General features: G+C 35.0%; 3 protein-coding genes across 6 annotated transcripts in view; all 3 read right to left on the reverse strand.

The window, feature by feature from the left end:
* ezrb (ezrin b) overlaps positions 1-6299 on the reverse strand; it is a 58660-nt gene extending 52361 nt beyond the window's left edge. Inside the window, exons 1-2 of one of the 4 annotated variants that reach the window (XM_087297303.1) lie at positions 6259-6299; positions 4238-4326 (exon numbers count right to left, since the gene is read on the reverse strand). In XM_087297303.1, coding sequence (XP_087153429.1) covers positions 4238-4249 — 12 coding nt within the window. In that variant the 5' untranslated portion in view covers positions 4250-4326; positions 6259-6299. Of the gene's footprint in view, positions 1-4237; positions 4327-4414; positions 4443-5634; positions 6061-6258 lie in introns of those variants that run through there. The other 3 variants (XM_087297305.1, XM_087297304.1, NM_001030285.2) reach the window with 3 other exon arrangements.
* The window catches only part of LOC137488715 (uncharacterized), a 731364-nt gene that overhangs the window by 415862 nt on the left and 294451 nt on the right, over positions 1-21051 (reverse strand). The gene's annotated exons all lie outside the window — the stretch shown is intronic.
* rsph3 (radial spoke head 3) lies at positions 12978-21048 on the reverse strand. Its single transcript, NM_001089395.3, is given in 9 exon segments — positions 12978-13550; positions 15416-15491; positions 15615-15701; positions 15792-15954; positions 17503-17706; positions 17955-18100; positions 19570-19717; positions 20343-20430; positions 20844-21048. Coding segments are annotated over 8 exon segments (1005 nt in total). The 5' UTR covers positions 20957-21048; the 3' UTR covers positions 12978-13550; positions 15416-15435.

Genomic DNA, 21051 nt, shown 5'->3' on the forward strand with positions numbered 1-21051 from the left:
AACGTAAACACAGTAGTTGTACTGAGTATTATTTACGTTATCTATTAAATTACCGAATAAAAAGTATTTTTTTAAAGGTCTACCCCTACCCTAACAGTCACAGTACTGTAAAAATATTCATTATTGTTATAGTGTCATAAAAAATGCTGCTATATTGTGCATATTGCATTTCCAATCTAGACCACCAGAAACCTTTTTGGTGCAGAGTTTAGCTTGTAATTTGGGGATTCACAAGGACATTAGCATTTGTGCAATCATCATGGCAATTCTTATGATATGTCTAGGGCATATGTCTAGCCTTAGTTTAACCCAAAACACATTAATATAAAGATGACAATATTTCATGTTTGACATATTGTGGCAGCTTAAATCTCAAACGCAAATGGGACAAACATGTACATGCATAGTTACTCCCATGGCCGTTTTATATTGAAGTTGATATTGAGCCACACCATGCTGGTGTTTCGTAACATCTAATTTTTACAAGATAGGTTGTTAGCCCAACGCTCAACCCCCAACCTGGAGGACCAGGACATTCACACATTTAGCTAACTTAATTCACCAAGCACATGTATTTTGACTTGTTGGGAAAACCGGAGCACCTGTAAGAAACCCATGCAAACATGAAGAGAATATGCAAACTTCACACAAAAATGCCAACTGACCCAGCCAGGGCTCAAACTAGCAACCTTTTTGCAAAATAATAATTTCTTAAGAGACCTAATAAGATTCACATTACAGTGCATGGCAGAATTAAAATGTGTAGATAATGTTTTTAATTACAGCCAAACTATATATATATATATATATATATATATATATATATATATATATATATATATATATATATATATATATATATATATATATATATATATATATATAAAAATATATAATGAAATCTTGCCTTCTATAAGCATGAAACAAAAATGCAGTAATGTTTCTGCTTGTCCTGAATTTTCCTCCAAACCTTTCTAAAGTTCCATCTTGGATGTTTGTGTGTTAGCATTTGGTTGAGCTGGTTGGAGCTAAAGCCGGACCATGCATGAGAATTGATTACAGCACAATGAGCTTTTTTGTGCTACATCACCAAAGGGCGTAACAAGCATTGTCTAGTTATTATTTGTTCAACTAAATAATTGATAAAGATTGAAGAGGAAACACCCTCGGCTGTTGAAAGTGCTGATTATAGACACACCTGACCTGAAACATAAAAGCTGGAGTAAAAAACATTAAGACTCAAATGTGCACACAAGAATCACTTACTACTCTTAGTGGCATCAAAATCAAAGAAACCTGGCTATATTAACCCAAAATTTAGATACTCAATTACTATATCAAATAGCAGATGCTGAAAATATACTCTCTGAACCCAAATCATCCACTTTCAGCTAAACTGACCATGGCACCAAGAACAAGTCACTGTATTGAACACAAAAAGTGCCAATGATGAATGTGAAGCCCAGAGGAAAACAACATGTCATTTCCTCCGTATACTCTTCCTCATAAACATTACCATCTCAAACAAAATGACAACACATGATTCAGTCTGCATCTGGGTTTTTTTAAAAACAGCAAACACAGATAGTATTCAGTACTCCAAATACTCAAATAAATACATTACCGCATAAGTAGGGCTGGGCGATATGGCAAAAAAACAATCTTAATAATTTTTTTTTTATATTCAGAGTTTCTGTAGGTTTATTAGCATTATGAATTAAATGTAAGCTTAATACAGGGCTAAATGCTAAGATTTTTTCGAATATCCCGGTTGGAAAAGATTTTCACTTGCCCTATCAAAAATGATTATAATTTAATACATTTGATAATACAATAACAAAGATTTATTGAATAAAAAATATAGGTCTGTATCCTCAGCAGTAAATAAATGGAGAATGTTAAACAAAAGTTACTGTAAGGAAAGTAATTAAAACATTACAATAAATATAATTATATATATAATATAAAATATAGTAATATCATAAATTTTATCCAGAGATTATCCAGAGGACCCAAGATTAATACAGGGACATAGCCGAAAAGAAAATTAATGAATAAAAGTTTTATTAAGATGGATTGTTGGTTGATGGCCAGATTGGGCAGCTATACATGAACAAAGAAAAGTTGTTGACCTGTTAAAAAGTATTTAAGACTGGCAACACAATATTTCAGTAGCTTTAAGATTTTGAGGCCTAAAACTCAGCTTTTGAGATGAAACATTTTAAGACCCCGTGGATACCCTGATATTGAACAATAATGATATAGATTTCAATATCAGTTGTTAATGCTTACAGATTTAAAAGGACAATAGCCCCTTTCACACAGTGATACCGGTAAATTTCTGGAAAATTTCCGGAACGACTTTACCAGTATATTCAAAAAAGCGCTGTTCACACAGGCGAGGACGTTACGGAAATTTTCCGGAAAAGAGCATTCACACATCTATTCCAAAATACCGGTAAATTCTGACATCATTAACCACAAATGAGCTTTAAACGGCTGTGCTTGTATTTGTAAACATTTGACTACATTACAAACTCTGTGGATGATCAATATTGTGAAAAACTTTCGCAGGACCACTTTAGCATGTCGAGATGTTCATAATATGTGCGTGTGCAGGCGCTCATAGGCGCACGCAAAGCTTGAAGGTAAACAAACAACGGCTTATCATAAGCATCTCATCGATGATTATTTACACAGTTGGCATTAAGAAGAACATATAAACGTGATCTGACTGACTTCTAGCAGCTAAATGTGTCTGGAAAAATATTCAAAGGCTTTTATCCTCACAAACCGCGCGGACGTAAATGCGTCTGACTGTTGTGATTGGCTAAAGCAGACGTCTCACGTCAGCACGTTCTAGACGTGCACGCGCTTATTACGGGAATCTTCCTTATGCATTCACACAGCGCAGCATTACGGCAAATTGCCGGTAATGTTACAACTTCTCTTTCCGGGAAATAGCCAGAACGAATTTACCGGTATTTTCAAAAAGGACCTGTTCACACATACAGACCTTTCCGGAAAATTGCCGGCAATTTTCCGGAAAGGTCTGTATGTGTGAAAGGGGCTATTGACTGAAGCCACAAAAATGAGAGGGTCCATTAAATGGCATAACATTTTGTGGCCGAAAATTCAGTACATCTCTAATTTCAACTTACTTCTAGATTCCCATTTCTGCGGTGTGGTTGGCTCTTAGATCAATATAGAGTAAAAAAAAAAAAAGTCCAGAGCTTATCATTGTTATTGACATAAATTTTATCACGATTCTATTCAACATAATTTATCGACCCAGACCTATACATAAGTCACACATTCTTAGTATTACAGATTTGTTAAACGTGGCTAAAAGCAATTAAAAATGAAGCCAAAGCCTAATAAATGACTTTGAAACTAGCATTTTTGTGTCTCCAAGAAGTAACTTGCGAGCAAAACTACTAGACAAACGCAAAACTGACAATGTTAGACATGTTTCTGGAAACTGTAACTATTAGATTAGACGAAGTTTGACATAACAACCAGATATTTGTTCTTTAAACAAATAAACCTGCTTTAAAACAACAGAAACAATCACAGAGGATTTTATTTGTGGTGTTTAACATCTGGATATAACAAAAAAATGTTTGTTATGGCCTTGATGTGTCTGCCATCTTTGAAATGGTCAATGTGATGCCAATCAGAGAAAGAAAAAAAAATCCAGATGTGTCCAATATTTACACAAATATTTTTAGGAACTAACTGTTAAATGAATAAAGTTTGACCAAACATTAATTACATCAAAATAAAGCCTGATTAAAAAAAAAAAACTTTTAACCTTGTTCCCAATCCCACATACAACATATAACAATGATATCATTACAAACCACCACATTGTAATCATTAAAACAGTATATATTAATAGTTACTTGTGTGTTTGGGGACATATTTCATTAAGATTTATTGATTTTAACATGCTACCAACAGAAGGCAAAAAATATCAGAGACCAACAGGACTGACATTACAACCAACAACTTCCATTATAACAATTCCAAAGCCATTAGAACTTCCCAGATGGTTTCACTGCTTCCACAGAATTGAAGTCAACATTAATAAACCAAAACATGTCTCCAATCAGACAACAAATCCTTCAGAAAACTTTAAAACACTAACCAGAAGTTGAAAACAAGGCAAACATCCAGACTGGTCCGTCTTTACGGTTTAATAATAAACATACTCTCAATAAAAATTAATACTTACTGGTTTAGGCATTTTGATTTTGATGTAGATGCCGATTCCTCTCGTCAAAGCGTCAGAATAAAGTCAGTTTTTCTCTCCACGGATCCTCCCTGTGAAACAGAAAGAGGAGAAACTAAGAATGACTCAAGAGCAGCCTGCCTGTCATTTAAAGATCGGCGAGAATAAACCCTGACGCACTCCATGAACAGCCGCATGAATCACGATTAAAAAAAAGCTGGAACTCGAGATTGTCAATGCCTCACCCAAACAGAGGTAACACCGCCTTTGAATTTAAAGTCCCCACCCCATTCTGCAAATATTTGCTCCAGTCTCTGTTCCCCAAAGATCGAGCCTGCACGGGGAATGTCAAATATTCGGTTATTATAATTAATAGTAATATACATAGCGGGAGCTGATCATAGACAAGGTAATCAATAATGGTAACGTTACATGAGGCGAGTTTTTGGTCATGAGAACAAATAAAGTTTGCTCAACTATATTACTCAATATGAAAGAAAAAAAATGATTTAAGGTAACTGAAGTATCGACATTAGCATATTTTACTAAATAAATACATAATACTTCTATAATTAGATGTTTACGTTTTGAGTTTAACCTCATCACTTGTCAGTCACTTGAGTTGTCATTTGAGTTAATTTAACATTATAGCACAGTTCTATAAGTTTTGTTTGATTTCGAGTCCTACAGCAAATGAAATGACAGAAATTGAAACACCTCCTACTGATTCGTGCGTGCTTTGATGCACTGAAAGATCCGGTTCGTAAGAGTCGTTTGTTCGAGATTCACTCCACAACTCGCGCTTTACGTAACGATTCATGATCAATAAGATAACTATAATACAAAACTACTAACTAATACTGTAATTACAATAACAACAAAACTATAGTATTATGATTATTATAAAAAATATTATTATTATTATATCTAATGGGTGCACAAACTGACCAGCTTGAACGATTGGCTCCGATTCTCATGCTTGATTAGGTATATACAACAAAAGCAATGATACTACTACGAGAAAAGAGATCAATAATTAGCCATAATAGACAGATGAGTGGTAACGACTTAATAAAAAGAACCGGTTAAAATTATTTCGATTCACTAAAAAAGATCCGATTCATAAGAATCGTTTACTTGAGAACTGAACTGTATTGATGTTTTGGATCCAATAACTGGCTCATAAGAGTCATTCGTTCGGGATTCATACTAAACTGTTTTGCTGACGATTGACTTATGACGCCGTTACGTCCCTGTCGAAAAGTGCAGGAAACACACTGCGGTTTTCGGTGCCCCGACAGAGAAACACTCGTTTCACTGTCACGGAGCCGAATTTAGCATAACGACCCACGAGCTTCTCGATTCACAAGCCTATATCATAGGCTAAAACACAAATTTACATTGACAATGCTGTCCACATGGTAGCGTGCACGACCACGCTGTTCATCCTCAAAATAGACAAAGCTCTATCCCGCGTCTGATAGCGTCTCTGTGTTTGTAAAAGGGCCTGTCTCGTGGCAAGGTACATGCTATCCCACTGCGTTAATCAGAGCTGCACCTGTTGGTAGAGATTTCTCCGTGAACTGGGCGGCGTCAGCACAAAGACGACCGCCTGAACCGTAGACGCGCAAACTGTTTTGCGGTCTTTGACCCAAGCGATAATCGATCGGGGAGTATCTTACCAGAGCCGGCAAGTCAGTTCAGCACAGCTTCGGCCGAAAAATTCCCCTCCCTTCCGAGGAAGTGAGCGCGGAGTCCGGCGGCGATAATATGGCTGACGGTGCGCTCACCTTTGTGCGCTCTGCCGAATGACAGACAGACCGACTGAAAAAAAGCGGCTCCAGTTCCTGTTTGAGACGCGCTGCTGCGCCGCGACGCCCACAACGCCGGATACCATCAGCAAAATGCGCCTGCTCAAGTGCCTTCACTTCACCGAGGCTAAAGGGCTAAAGTTTGCTTGAAAATGATTTTAATGACACAATAATTTGCAGCCTTTAGGAGCAACTCGAGCATTTGAAACGTACCTGGCTGCAGCATTGAGAAATATATCAAGTGGTAGGTGTTCAAAAGTCTACGTTTGCGTCTGCTGTTTACGTCATAATAGTGGGCTACTCTGTCAATATGGTTTTCTTTATTGAAAATATATGTCTGAATCCTAATAGGTACTTAATTACGATTAGGACACAATAAGTTTCATTTAGAATTATGCACCATTGTACATACAGTAAATACGTATTAATACAAAAAAAGATATTGATACATATGGTTTCTTTTGTAAGAAACTCAAGAGTCTCTAGTTAATTTATTCTGACTATGCAATTATCCTAATTTGCTTTGGAAAGACTTTTCCCTGTTTGTAATTGAGAACATTAATAAAGACTTCTTTACTGTGGGAAAATGTTTTGTTTGTTTGTTTGTTTGTTTTTTATTTAAAAACAGGTCCTTTACATGAAAGTGTTTTCTTAAAATTCTCATTTATTAACAGCATTTTATGTACATAAATGTAAATATACACATCAAAATATTTATATACACTCACTGGCCTCTTTATTAGGTACACATAGTACCAGGTTGGTCTCCTTTTGCCTTCAGAACCGCCTTAATCCATCATAGATTCAACAAGGTGCTGGAAATAATCATCAGAGATTTTAACATGATAGCATTGGATTGAGATCTGGTGACTGTGGAGGTCATTTGAATACAGTAAACTTGTTTTCATGTTCAAGAAACCAGTCTGAGACGATTCACGCTTTATGACATGGAGCATTATCCTACTGAAAGTAGCCATCGGAGGATGGGTACACTGTGGTCATAAAGGGATGGACATGGTCAGCAACAATACTCGAGTGGGCTGTGGAGTTGACACGGTGCTCAGTTGGTTCTAATAAGCCCAAAATGTGTCAAGAAAACATCGCCACACCGTTACACTACCAGCAGCCTGAACTGTTGATAAAAGGCAGGAAGGATCCATGCTTTCATGTTGTTGATGTCAAATTCAAGTTCAAAATCAGTACCATCCGAATGTTGCAGCAAAGTAAGACTCATCAGACCAGGCAATGCTTTTCCAATCTTCTATTGTCCAGTTTTGGTGAGCCTGTGTGAATTGTAGATTCGGTTTCCTCTTTTTAGCTGACAGAAGTGGTTTTCTGCTGCTATAGCATTGCTTCAACGTTGGAAGAGTTGTGCGTTCAGAAATGCTCTTCTGCATACCTCGATTGTAGCGAGGGGTTTTTTGAGTTACTGTTGTGTTTTCTAAAGGTATCAGGTGGAACCAGTCGGGCCATTCTCGTCTGACCTTTGGCATCAACAAGGCATTTGCGCCCACAGAACTGCCGCTTACTGAATATTTTCTCTTTTTTGGACCATTCTTTGTTAACCCTAGGGATTGATGTGCTTGAAAATCCTAGTAGATCAGCAGTTTCTGAAATACTCAGGCCAGCCCGTCTAGCACCAACAACCATGCCACGTTTAAAGTCACTTAAATTTTTGCGTTAACAAGCAGTTTGACATATAGCCTCGAATATAGCCTGACGCTGATGCACACCTCTCAAAAAATGTAACTACACGTCACAACAATGCATAGCAAAATGTAACTACATGTCGCAACAATGCGTAGCACATGCTCTGTAATTGGTCTGGTTGGTAGTGATGACGATCCCGATGTGGGCGGGACTGAGAGCCACCTGAACTTGTTGGAGCGAGTGTTTACAGGTGTTGAGTCCTGTGAAGGAGCCCCAGATGGAAAGTTTTGTTTTGTGTTCACCTTATGATTAATGTTGCATTGCTGCCGGTCCGCCTCTGAATGAACGAGTTGTAGCGTTCATAATTTATTATTTTTTTAAACTTGCAAAGAAACTCGAAACAGAGGAATAAAAAAAAACATACTGCCAGCTAGTGTTTCGGAAGAGTTTTTGTAGAGCAACACAAACAGCCTGCAGAAGTATAAATGCACCACTACGCTCCACCTAGGCATGCCCAGTGGGTCATGCTGATCACTCGAAGCAGAAGTATAAACCAGCCTTTGGCCTCTATCAAACTGAATTAACAGACTTTTGTTTGAACATCAACATTGCCAACAGAGTCTGTGCACTTATAACATAAACATTATGTTATCAATGTATCAAAATAAACAAAACTCACTAATAATATTTAAACTAAGAACAAAAAAAGGGCAAACACACTTTCGAAGTGATTATCTGATTACACTCTAACTACCTTTTTTATGTAAAGTCTATGAGGTAAAGTCTAAAGTGACAGTGCTGTCAAAGTTATTCCCCCATCTCTCCTTCACCCTCCCTGCGCTCCAATCAGAAACATCCTTTCAGTATTGGAGGCATGGCAGTAACAATTAAAGCCAATCGATGAAGAGACTTTTCCCAAATATATTTGCATAGAGTTTATAACATAACAATCACACTCTAAACTGATATAAAATAATACAAAAGCTTGCTGCAATACAACTGTAACATTCATTAACCAAGATTAACTCCGGGTTACACTTTAAATTACCATGTAATAAAACAACTCAAAGTGTTTTTGCTTCAAAAGAACAAAGTCAGATAAGGAAATCCAGTAAAGCTCCTTTAAATGCTATTTATCTTACTTAAACACTGGCTGAAGTGATTATTTGTTTTAATATTTGGATTTTATTATTTTGGTCTTTTTCACAAAAATGGATTGTTGGACTTTTGAGGTCAGCCTGTTCCTCTTTGCAAAGCAGCAGATACTGGTCCTGCTGGTTAAGGAACTTCTACAGCCGTGTCCAACTTGAAATCCATACTCTTGAGACTGTTCAGGGACTTTTATACAATGACATGTATTGATGTGTCATTCCTGAGGCATTGGATTATATATGAGGCATTAAATATAGTAAAGTTAGTTTAAATTCAGCCTATATAAATTGTTTGCAAACACTTACCTCACCAACTTCCCGATTAAAACCAAGTTAAACCAAGGTCCTGATTTTCTATGATCATTAAAATCCCATAGCACTTTTCATAAATTGTAGAGGTGTAACCCTAGTATCCTGGCCAAATTCCCCCATCAACCCTTACTCATAATGGCCTGATAATCATCACCATACACCGATTTGGCCAAGTGGTGCTCGCTGCAGAGCCATTTGAGGAGAGGTGAGCTCCAGAGAGGGGGAGCTTAAGCTTGAGCTCCACCTTTTTTGCACTTCTTCTACGAGTGATGTCACTGGGGGTAGGGTTAGGGGTGGGGTTGGTGTACCGAGCACCCTCTCGATTTGGCTGCATCACTGTCTTTCCACCAATAGCTGGTGTGTGGTGAGCGGTGCCCACTGGTTGTCCAAGTGGATGCTGCACACTGGTGGTGGTGTGGAGAGACCCCTCACATGATTATGGAGCACTTTAGGTGTTTGGCCAAACACAACAAATGTACTATATCAGTGTGCTTTTACAACTTCGGTAGAATACAGGTATCGTCTCATGTTACCAGAAGTGACACTGACCGTAGCCAAATGCAAAACTAGTGGAAACACCCTGTACAGATTAGTAGAGGGGAAAAACTCTATAAAAAAAATATATATATATATATATATATATATTGTTTTTGTGTGTGAACTGATTGAAGAATTGGTGAAAATGTAAATAATTTAATGAGAGATCACACAAAATGTTTTTTTTTTTTTATTTAGTACTTTGCAGAGTAAGATATTTTACATAAAATATGTTTGCAAAAAAATCACAAGACAAAAAGAAAAAAAATGCAAAAATTATTTAAATACCCCTTGAAAATGTTTGTAAATCTTTGGTTCTTTAAGGGATACTTCTCCCAAAAATTAAATCAACTCATTATTTACTCACCCTCAAATGGTTCCAAAGCTTTATGAGTTTTTAATTCTATTGAACCCAAAAGAAGATATTCAGAAGAAAGCTTAAAATCCCAACCATTGATTTCTAGTAGAAAACAAAAAAAAAAAAAAAAATATGGAATGGTTTCAAGTTTTCAACCGTTTTCAAAATATCTTCTTTTTTGTTTAACATAACAAAAAAAAAACTATGTAAAATGATGAGTAAATAATGACCAATTTTATCTCTTCAATGCTGCAGTTACCTGTATGATCTATAACTTTTTTTTTGCTTCGTCATATGCATTCATCTGAAAAGATACTGCTCTTCCTTAAAATAATAATAATAATAATAATAATAATAATCCATGTTCTGTAGAATTTCCAGCATCTAAACCTTTTTCAGCAAGTGATATTGTGAGATCCATCTCTTACACAGGAAAATTTGGGGATTAAAACACATCTTAACCCTTATGTACTGTCGAGGATGTTTTCTGGGGGGATTTTGAGTCTTTATTTGGCAATAACCTTTTCCGGTTTAGCTAACAGAATGATTGTTGGTGACAAATTCTATTTTGACATATTTTGAGAAAATGCTTGGATTTTTTTTTTTTACTCAACGATACACTCTGGGCAAATTTACTACCCTTTTTATGTTCAGGATGAAAACATCCACTGAAATAAACTGCTGTAAAAATGTACATTCATTCATTTTCTTGTCGGATTAGTCCCTTTATTAATCCGGGGTCGCCACAGCAGAATGAACCGCCAACTTATCCAGCACGTTTTTACGCAGCAGATGCCCTTCCAGCCACAACCCATTTCTGGGAAAAACAATGCATTATAAGAAGTCAGAATTCTAAACTTTTGGAATTTTATTCATTCATTAATTTTCTTTTCGGCCTAGTCCCTTTAATAACTGGGGGTCACCACAGTGGAATGAACCGCCAACTTATCCAGCATATGTTTTATGCAGCAGATGCCCTACCAGCTGCAACCCATTTCTGGGAAACATCCATACACACTACAAACAATTTAGCCTACCCAGTTCACCTGTACCGCATATCTTTGGACTGTGTGGGAAACCGGAGTACATGAAGGAAACCCGCACGTAAACGCGTGGAGAACATGCAAACTCCTCACAGAAATGCCAACTGACCTAGCCGAGGCTCGAACCAGCAACCTTCTTGCTGTGAGGCGACAGCATTATACCTTATGCGCTACTGCTTCGCCTTTTGGAATTTTATGCTTTAGGTAAATTGTAATAAATGTGCCTTTTGGGTAAAATGCAGATCTTCTGTTCTTTTTAAAGGGGAGTACTTATTAGACAGTTTTAATCTACACAGCTTCATCCTGTTTACAAGTTGGGTATGTGTGTGAGTGTGTGATTATAACAATACAGATAAGATTCAGCTTTATAAATTAAACATTGTGAAATTGAACAGCAACTAAACAAAAATCAACACAGAGAGTTTTGTATTTCTACACTCAGTTTAAGCACAAATTTACTCTCGTTTCATGTGTTATCTAAAAAAAACTACAGAGAAAGGATCAGGATACATTTTAATTAATGTTGCAACCGTGCCTATGGTTGCAACCGTGCCTATGGTTTCAACTGTCCCCCTGCTCGTGCTCAGTTGCTACATTTGACTTTGTCTTTTATATTATAAGTCATATTTTTTAGCAAACAGTCCATTATGACTGCAGAAATTAATGATATAAAAACATTACTTTTGCTTTTCTATATTTACCATAAAGTCACAAATCAACCACTTGGTTGAGCATGTTTTTGAAAAAAATATTACCAACAAACTAAATATTTTTCATGCCACCAAGTAATATAACTTTGTAAAGTTAGGGCTCTAAAAGAGTAATATGTCAAAAAATGCTTACCTTTCTTATTATAACTAAAAACAGTTCACATGTCAAGAGTGATATCCTTGTTTTTGACTTCAATGCAATGTTGTGACGAAAGCTGTTGATTGAGTTAGTGACAACTAGTGGATCTTTTGGAATAACATACTTCAATCAGATGGTGGCTATATCAGGTTTAGTTAGTTACTCTTAGTTAGGTTCACTCAATAAAATACAATCAGTCAAAATATGATTAATCGTTTGGTCTAGCAGGCAGTTAATGGCTAAATTGTGCATATATCATATGTAAACATGGGTGGGTTTTAAAAGATGTGGGTTTATTATATTAAAATTTCCAAAAACAGAAAACAGAGAAACTTAGGGAAATGCAAAAAGTGTTGTAACTGTCCCCACTTTTAATAGTATAGTCATGAACACACTTTACATAAATTGCTAAATAAACCTGTTAGTTATGTTATAAAAATGTCATTTGATCAGTGATTTCCATAAACAGACTCATTATTGCAGTCATTACTGTACATGTGCTGGCTAACTTCACGAATGAAAACAACATGAAAGCCTTTGTCAGAACTTTAATTCAGACGACTACCGCAAACTGTTGAATTATTAAACGTAATAATTGCTTATGAGCACGTGAGACCTATAGAAACTATTATTTATGAAGCTTTTGTCCATAAGCTCTTCGAGTACAGTACATCCAGTTTTTATGCCGTGTTTATTTTGTAATGAAACCTCGTGCGATAACCATTAGGTCATTCAGATATTTACGTCCACTGAGCTCTGAATAAGAAAGTGAGGTCTTTCCTTAACTACATATTAACATCAACACATCCGTTTCTGTTTGTGTTGCCACTAGAGCTGCTGCGCCACCACCGGAGGAAGTGAAACTCTCGAGTACCTAGCGGGCGTGGCCGGAGGTGAGAGCCGACCAATGGAAGAGCGGGATTAAAATAGAGCCTTATAAAGGCGAGGTGAATGAAGCTGGAGCGGAACTGTCCAACAGTCCACGTCATGGTGGTTGGTAAAAGGGATCGAGACAGGTAATGTAGGCGGCAATACCTCACTAAAACGCTGTTTATTATTAGAAACTATCATATAAAGTTTATAAAGTCGTAATAAGAACAAATGCCATATATTTATAGTTGTACAGTACTGTTTTGAGGACAGATAAAGCACGTTTGGAGGGAGGATACATTTATATTACCGATACACACACACACACACACACACACACACACACACACACACACACACACACACACACACACACATATATATATATATATATATATATATATATATATATATATATATATATATATATATATATATATATATATATATATATATATATATATATAAAATACTTCATTTACACTTTGACATACCTCATATATTATTTAAAGTTAAAAGTACGTTTTCCATACAGCGTCCACCTGATTTTACTGAAATAATGTGACTGATGATGGACAATGTTTTCAAACTCTGCACTGCAGCGCCTCCCACAGTATTGTTTTTGAAGTGCCGCTTTTTTCCAGAACGTTATTATTAAAATACTATATGAATTGTATATTCATAATAATATAAATGAACATTTCCTGATGCTTTCTTCTGTTTCTGTTGTATGGCCTGAAATAAAAAAGACAAAAAGGGTTAAGGCATCAACTCAAAAACATTACTTGAAATATATATAAGCATTTCTATGTATTATTCACCTAATAATTGTTATGAGAGAAGAGTTTGTACACTTACAAACAGGATCTTCGGTGACATAAACTACAGTGATTTAAAATGAACTACAACTTCTTCTGTGACTTAAACTACCCTGAACTTAACTCTGAAAACTGAACTGACGCAATTTCAGTTTATTAGAACTTCTAGCTGCTTTGACACAATCTACATCCATAGAAATAAAGATGAATTGAATTGAACTTAGTAGGTTATGAACCCCTATAAACTGCAGTTTAAATTAATAAAAGGCTGATCTGGCTGATACTGATCTCAAGATAAAATGTATTATTTTTATTTTTTTTTTGCAATTTTATGATCAATTTAGGAATGAACAAGCATCCTTATGTTATTTCTCAAATGCTGCAAATTTGTTTGTGAAATAAATATATATTCTGTTAACAAAACTAAACAATAATTTTAAAACAATGTCCAAATGAAATAAAAACAAACAAACAAAGACTTTCTCAAAGCTGAGTTCAGACTTGGAAGATTGAACTACAGAGGACGCGAGAACACGGATACTTTTTCAAATTAAACAGCAGTGTACTTTATAACGTCAATACCTCTCCATGGATTCACCAGTTTCACTGTACATTTACAATAAAATGATTAAATTATATAAAGCACAGCCTTATAATTAATATTATATTGATATTAAATATCTATATTTTGGGATTAAGAAAATGTAAACAAATTCATATAAATGTAAAGTTAAATGTGTTATTATACAGAGACTTGTGTCTTCGATTATTAGATTTAAAAAAACTACAATGGATTTTATACAAGTACAAAGCACAAGACGTAAACAATAAGAAATAAATATAACGTTAGGCAATTTGGTAAAGACAAACATCCTACAACACTGTAACATAATTCAAGACAATTATAAAATGTAACAAAATAACACTGCCAAAATAATAGACCTGGTAACAAACAACTACATTCTCCCCTGAAAAACTTCTAAAACGTTATTTTGTAACACAACAGTGGAGTATTTTGAAAACTGTGCGGGTTTTCTCCTCCGCCATTAGCTTTCTTTGGTTGGTCTGCACTGCATTCTGGGATATCTGTGTTTCGCAAGTTTGCACAAATCACCTATTGATATGGTAAAAGGAGCAGAGCAAGTACATGTCAGGAATTGTCTCTGTACTTGGCAAAATGTGAACTTTGAATTGGAACAGTAGTACTTTGGCGACAGTTGATGACATTTCATGAGGACACAAGAACGCAAGTACAGACAAAAACACAAATTGAGAAACAACCTTTGTCTGCTGTTTTTAGCTTAGGTATTTAACTTTTTAGTTGTTGTTGTTGTTGTTATTATTATTAATATTGTTATTATTATTATTATTATTTTTATTATTGTTATAATTATTATTAAAAGAAACATAATCCCCTGCTGCTGAAAAAAAACATCGCCCGAATAAAAGGGAAAATTTCAACAACAGACTTCACATACATCTAATTCACATCATTGAATGGAAGCATAGTTAACAGCATAATTTATTAAAGTCTGGCTGAACCTGAATTTGCGGCAGATTTATCTCAGTATGACGACATATTTCCAACTAAAATGAAATATTAAATAGTGATTGGGGTTTTGTTTTTGTGCTCAAATTCAATATGACTTAAGCAAGCCATTTATTTCAATAGATTAACTTGCATGGATTAATTATTCACCTCTAGACTAATAGGGTAGTAAAATAAACATTGTACATTTTTGATTTCCTGCCTATTTTAATAATTAAAGTGATCCTGTTTACCTGTAATGGGAAACCACTGTTTATTCTTTCATGTGAAAGGCTTCAGATCTTTGGTTAGTGACATCTTGAATGAGCACTGTGGAAGTACAATTCAAATACTGTTAAAAATATGTTCATATATTTTAAATATGTATCAGTGTGTTTGTACTTTTTAAAGAACTATTTCAATGTAACTTGAAGTTTGAAAAGCATCACTCACTGTCAAGCACCATTCTTGCTACGTATCTCTTTTCTAAAGTATTGCCGACTTCTTCCATCAGCCAAGGGAGGAATCCGGTCTCTATATCTGAAGCAGAGGTAATGAACTCTTATTCACTAGACTAGACTGACATAAAATTTGTTCATTTTTTTTAAAGAAATGAGTTTGGAAACTTGCCTCTCTGCACAGGGTCATAGAAGTAGCCACAATCCCTCAGACTGGAGTAGACCGAAGGCAACAAGTCAGACAAATACTGCTGAGCAAATGCCCTCGCAGCGATTTTATCTGCTGTTTCCTTTTCTTTCTCCAACATTGCCTTCTGCTGCTTTATTCGGTTCTCCTGCATTGAGGAAACATACAAAAACAAGAAGAATTATTAGTCAGATTTGTATTTAAACATAATCATTTATATTTGTTATTTCATAACTTCTATAAGTTATATTGGTCATATATTTTATTTAAATATTTATTCCATTTTAGACTTTTTCAATTTTTTTATTGTGTATTAAAGCTTAGATAGTTTTCCTTTTAATTCATTATTTTTCCCAAATACTTTATTTTTTTCTTTAACTAAATATTTTCTTTATAATTATTTTATTTCATTAGTATTTTAATTATTATTATATTATTGTTTAAACCGTTTTTTTTATTTTGCAAACACAATAATATTTTAACTGTTAAAAAGATGTTTATACGAATAAACTTTTTAAAGTGTACTGAAAAAACGAAAAGGCAATTAACGATGATTGTTCACATTAATGCTCACTACTAGATCTGAAAACAACCACAAAAAAACTAGTGCTGGGCAGAAATGAATAATTTAAGTGTGTGTACTGTGTATATGTAAATACACACATGCATGCCTATATTTGAAAACATTTTTATGTATATTTAGATATAAAATATATGTGTGGATGATACAAATTATATATAGATTTAAATATTTATGTAACAAAAGACTTTGGTTTCTATGTATGATTCTGTATCACTTAAAGACCCTTTTAATGTGGTCATGTCACTGGCCCATGAATATTTCCTGCTTGTTATCATACAGTTTAATAACTGTAACAAAAGGCAATTCAATCATAAATTAATGTTTAAACATAGGCTATATTGTATTATATATTATCTATAGACCATTTTGATGGATATAAACAAAAACAACGGCCCCAACGCATTTCCTGTTTTACATTTTTAATTTCTATACTGTAGCTTCTGAGAATCCTAAATGATCCACATATTAATAAATAATGTTATGATAACTGTTTTAACGTTAAGTTATGATTGAATTGCCTCTTGTTACAGTTATAAAATAGTTTGATAACAAGCAGGCATTACACACATGTATTATATATAATAAATTATACAATTATACAAAATCATGACGTACACTACAGTCTCTGCTACATCCCAGACACCAATAATGGAACAATTAATTAAAGATTATTCACTGTCTGACTGTCAGCGATCAGGCATGAATATTAACATTTTTATTACAACATATGTAAGTGGATATTAGTACCATTTGTTGTTTGCAAATCATTTGCACCCAGAAAGTGTGACTTTAGGACTAACAAGTGCCTCTTTTCATGATTGAACATCTAAATGACTGCTTCAGTTTATTTAAATAAATACATATACATTAAATTAAATTACCAATGCTGTAAACCGAACCTTATGAAAGTCCAAAATCATCCTTTCACTGGAAGTGCTGAAAAATAATTGCAGTGCAGCCCATTAATACTACAGCATCACCTTGATTGTCTTCGGCTGCACTCAGAAACTTTAACATGGACTTGCTTTTGCTACTTGATTAAGTCCATATATTTGTACTTGAATTTATCATTAGTAAAAAAAAAAAAATTAATAAATAGATTGTCATTCTCACCTTCTCCACACGGAGGCGCCGTTCCCTCTCTTCAAGCCTCTGCACCTCCACCAGCTCAGCGTCTCGAATCTCCTTGAATGCCTTCTTCTGCGCCCTCAGACTGTCCAGCTCCTCCTCCTCCATCACCTCCAGCAGTGCCTGCTCGATCGTCTTCCCCACCAACACCTGCAGCATGGGCTTCACCTCCAGGTCAAAGTCAAACAGCTGCACACAAGACCAACAAATGCAAGTGTAATGCTATAACATTTCATTTAGAATTCATTATCTGCATGACTCAAATTGTATAAAGGAAGGCATACCTGAAAACAGGCTTTTAAATAATTAGAAAAATAATCCACACTGTGTGTAACAAGACAAAGCTTGATGCAAATATACACACACACAAAAATGATAAAACTGAAAATTACACATCATGCCATATGAGTGAATTTTGTTTTCTGTGTATTGCGCACCTCTCCCTCTTCTATCTGTGTGGCCACATCTCGTCCACTTTTGGCTGGGATAAAGAGTGGAGTTGCCGGTTTGTCCAGAAAGAAGTCTGTTTGGCATTCCACGCTGACCTCCTCTATACGATCGCTGAGCTCTTCCAGATACAACTCTAAATAGACATCAGTAAGAGCCAGTGAAAAATTTTACAGTGAAAGTTTGCTGTTGTATCTTACATTTTTATGAGGCCCCTTTAATGGCACGAATAGTGAAATACTGTCAGTGTAACACTAAAAATCAAAACAAAAAAAATAAATATCAAAGCATTTATTTAGTTGTTCTACCACCCAAAAAATGAGACGAAAAGACGTTTAGATCTAAGCATTGTCATGGACAGATGCAAAGCACTGCATGTACATCCATCGAAAATGCCATGTTAAAATAATTGTTTATATGGCATGGCACATGCAGTGCTTCTTGTCTGGTGTGTGACCAATTATTTATAATATTTAGTTTAACATTTATAAGATATTTTAACATTGATGCAAAAAACAATACAATAATGATAATAATAATAATAATAATGAAATAACCAAAAAAATAATAAATGGGAGGGATCGTCTATAAACAATATACAACATAATATATATAATAAACATGTAAACAAGAGATGACAGTACTCACACTTAGATTACAAAGCCAGTGACGTCAATATGTTATAAATAAAAGTGAGGACAAACCTAGGATGCTAGATTCCTAAGTGTCACAAGACTCACAAGCCCATGTGGTTTCAGCTTTTTTCTGTGAGGTTTCAAAATGTAGTTCTATTTGAATGACATACAGCAACTCATTCAGTGTGACCCATTTTAAAGTCTGCATGAACCGTTAATTGCTGCAGACTTTTATTTCAGAACGATGACGTATTTCCAAATGTACTCTTCCTCTCATCTTTCACTTGCAGCAAACATATGGTTGGAGGGGCGTGGCAAAGCATATTTCACCCAATCTTTCAAACAGACATCAGATAAGGAATGCCATTCCAGAGTGGAAGCATATGGTCAGAATATTATTATGGACTACCAAAACAAACAGTTTATTTAAGTGGAATAACTTGCACTGAATTAATTATTCACCTCAAGACTAACAACATTTTCTAGCAAAAGAAGCATTTTAAATTCTTATTTCATGTGGACTTTAATTTTTGCCTCAATCAGGCAGTGAATATCATTGACAATCAACAATCTTAAATGCAGCAAGTTTACAATGAGCTGATAATTTAATGAAAAAATCCGGGCCGGCTAATCTGAATCCATCCAATTGATGATGGTGTCACATTTCTGTTGGGTTTTATTTAATTCTAATGTTTCGTTGTTCTTTGTTAAATTCAACTTATTTTTTATTCCCAATTAATCTAATTTTGTAGTGTGCTTCTGAATTCCTGCATTTGTTAAACTAAATTTTGTTTACTTGGATTTAATACTACATTGTTTTTGTGACTGTAGGTAGGTCATGTGAGAATGCCAACATGACAAATGTAGTATGTCCAGATTATACACAGCTAAAGCACAATTTTAGCAGTCACAAAAAAAAAATGCAGCAATTGAAGAGAATGTGTGTGATTTTAGATGCAGCCTAGAGTACCTGTTTGCACGTCTATGTTCTTTCTGCCCTCTAGTGGGTCTGGTGTTTTTGAATTAAACTGCTCCTTCAGCCGTCTTCGGGACATTGCTCTTCTTCTGGCCTCCTGCTGCTGCTGTCTGAAGAACTCCACTGGGTCCGGTTGAGATGTCTGTTAAACAAATGTATTTTTAATAGTCGACTGTATGTAAGCATGTGTTGTGTTATGGTTAGTAAAAATAATGAGCTTTTTCATCTTTGTTTTATTCTCTGCACTAATAATGTATTGGCGTCAGTGGTTTCAGGAAGAATGTTTCACATTCCATGTTTTTTTATTCAGCTTAAGGTTCTTTATTGTGAATAAGGGTTCTTTAGGGGGAAAATTACTAATAAAATAAAAAGAACAAGGAAACCTTTTTATGTAAAGGGACATTTCACCGAAAAATTTAAATACAGTATACTCAGCATTTTGTCACCCCTTTTTCTCATTATTAACCTTAATGTGTTTAAAAGAAGATATTTTAAAGAAAGCTGAAAACCTGTAATCATTGACTCCGTAAGATGATATGGAAGTCAATGCTAACAGGTTTTCACCTTTATTCAAAATATCTTATTTTGTGTTTAACAGAAGAAAGTCAAACAGGTTTTAAACTAGTTAAACTATGACAGAAATCACTTTTTTTTGGAAGAACTACCCCTTTAAATTTTCTTCAGGGACACAAAAGCTCACTTTTGGACTATGTATCTGTGTTTAATAGTATAAGAGGGACGTCTATTATCTGTTCATTAATACTCACAATGGGAATGATATGTTGAGCATATGTATTTCCTCTGACAACACGTCGGTCATACATGATGTTTCCATAACTGCTCTGCTCTTCATTTCTGCATCATTGTGAGGACAAAGTACATTATAGAAACAATAAATACATTGTAAAAAAAATCTCATTTATATTACTGTGCTCCTTCAAACAAATGTGACATGTATTTATTAATGTAGCACTTTAATACAAAAGATGTGAAAACTGCCATTAAGCTCGTCGCTGATTCGCAATAATAATAATTCAGTCACGTTCAAAATCATTTTCATGATTTTCTATTAACGTTATAGTCCAAATAAGACCACATTACTTTTGCAGTTATTATTACTACAGTACGTTAAATTGAGGTAAAAAATCCCGACAAATTATGATTTGAAAGCATTTGTATGCACCTATGAGTTGCCTGTAATATATTTAGACTATTTAAATCGGCAACATGTAACGTTAAGCTGAAGTGAGATGTGGTGTGAGACTCACAGTGACGGATCAGCCTGTCTGTATTTGGGGCGGTTGGGAACTGCACGCGGACGGCTGGAAAACGTGTAAACCCCGCTCTGCGTTTCGTGTTGTGCCTGTAAATTAGATGCCATTTCCTTTGTTTCTGGTGTCAAAATGTGTCTTGAGAGTAAAACCTTCAGCCTTTTAACTGTTGAGAGAGACTACGGTTCCTGCAGTTGTTGATACT

The sequence above is a fragment of the Danio rerio genome, chromosome 20, assembly GCF_052040795.2.
Source record: "Danio rerio strain M-AB ecotype USA chromosome 20, GRCz13ab, whole genome shotgun sequence".
In the NCBI taxonomy this organism is placed as follows: Eukaryota; Metazoa; Chordata; class Actinopteri; order Cypriniformes; family Danionidae; genus Danio; species Danio rerio.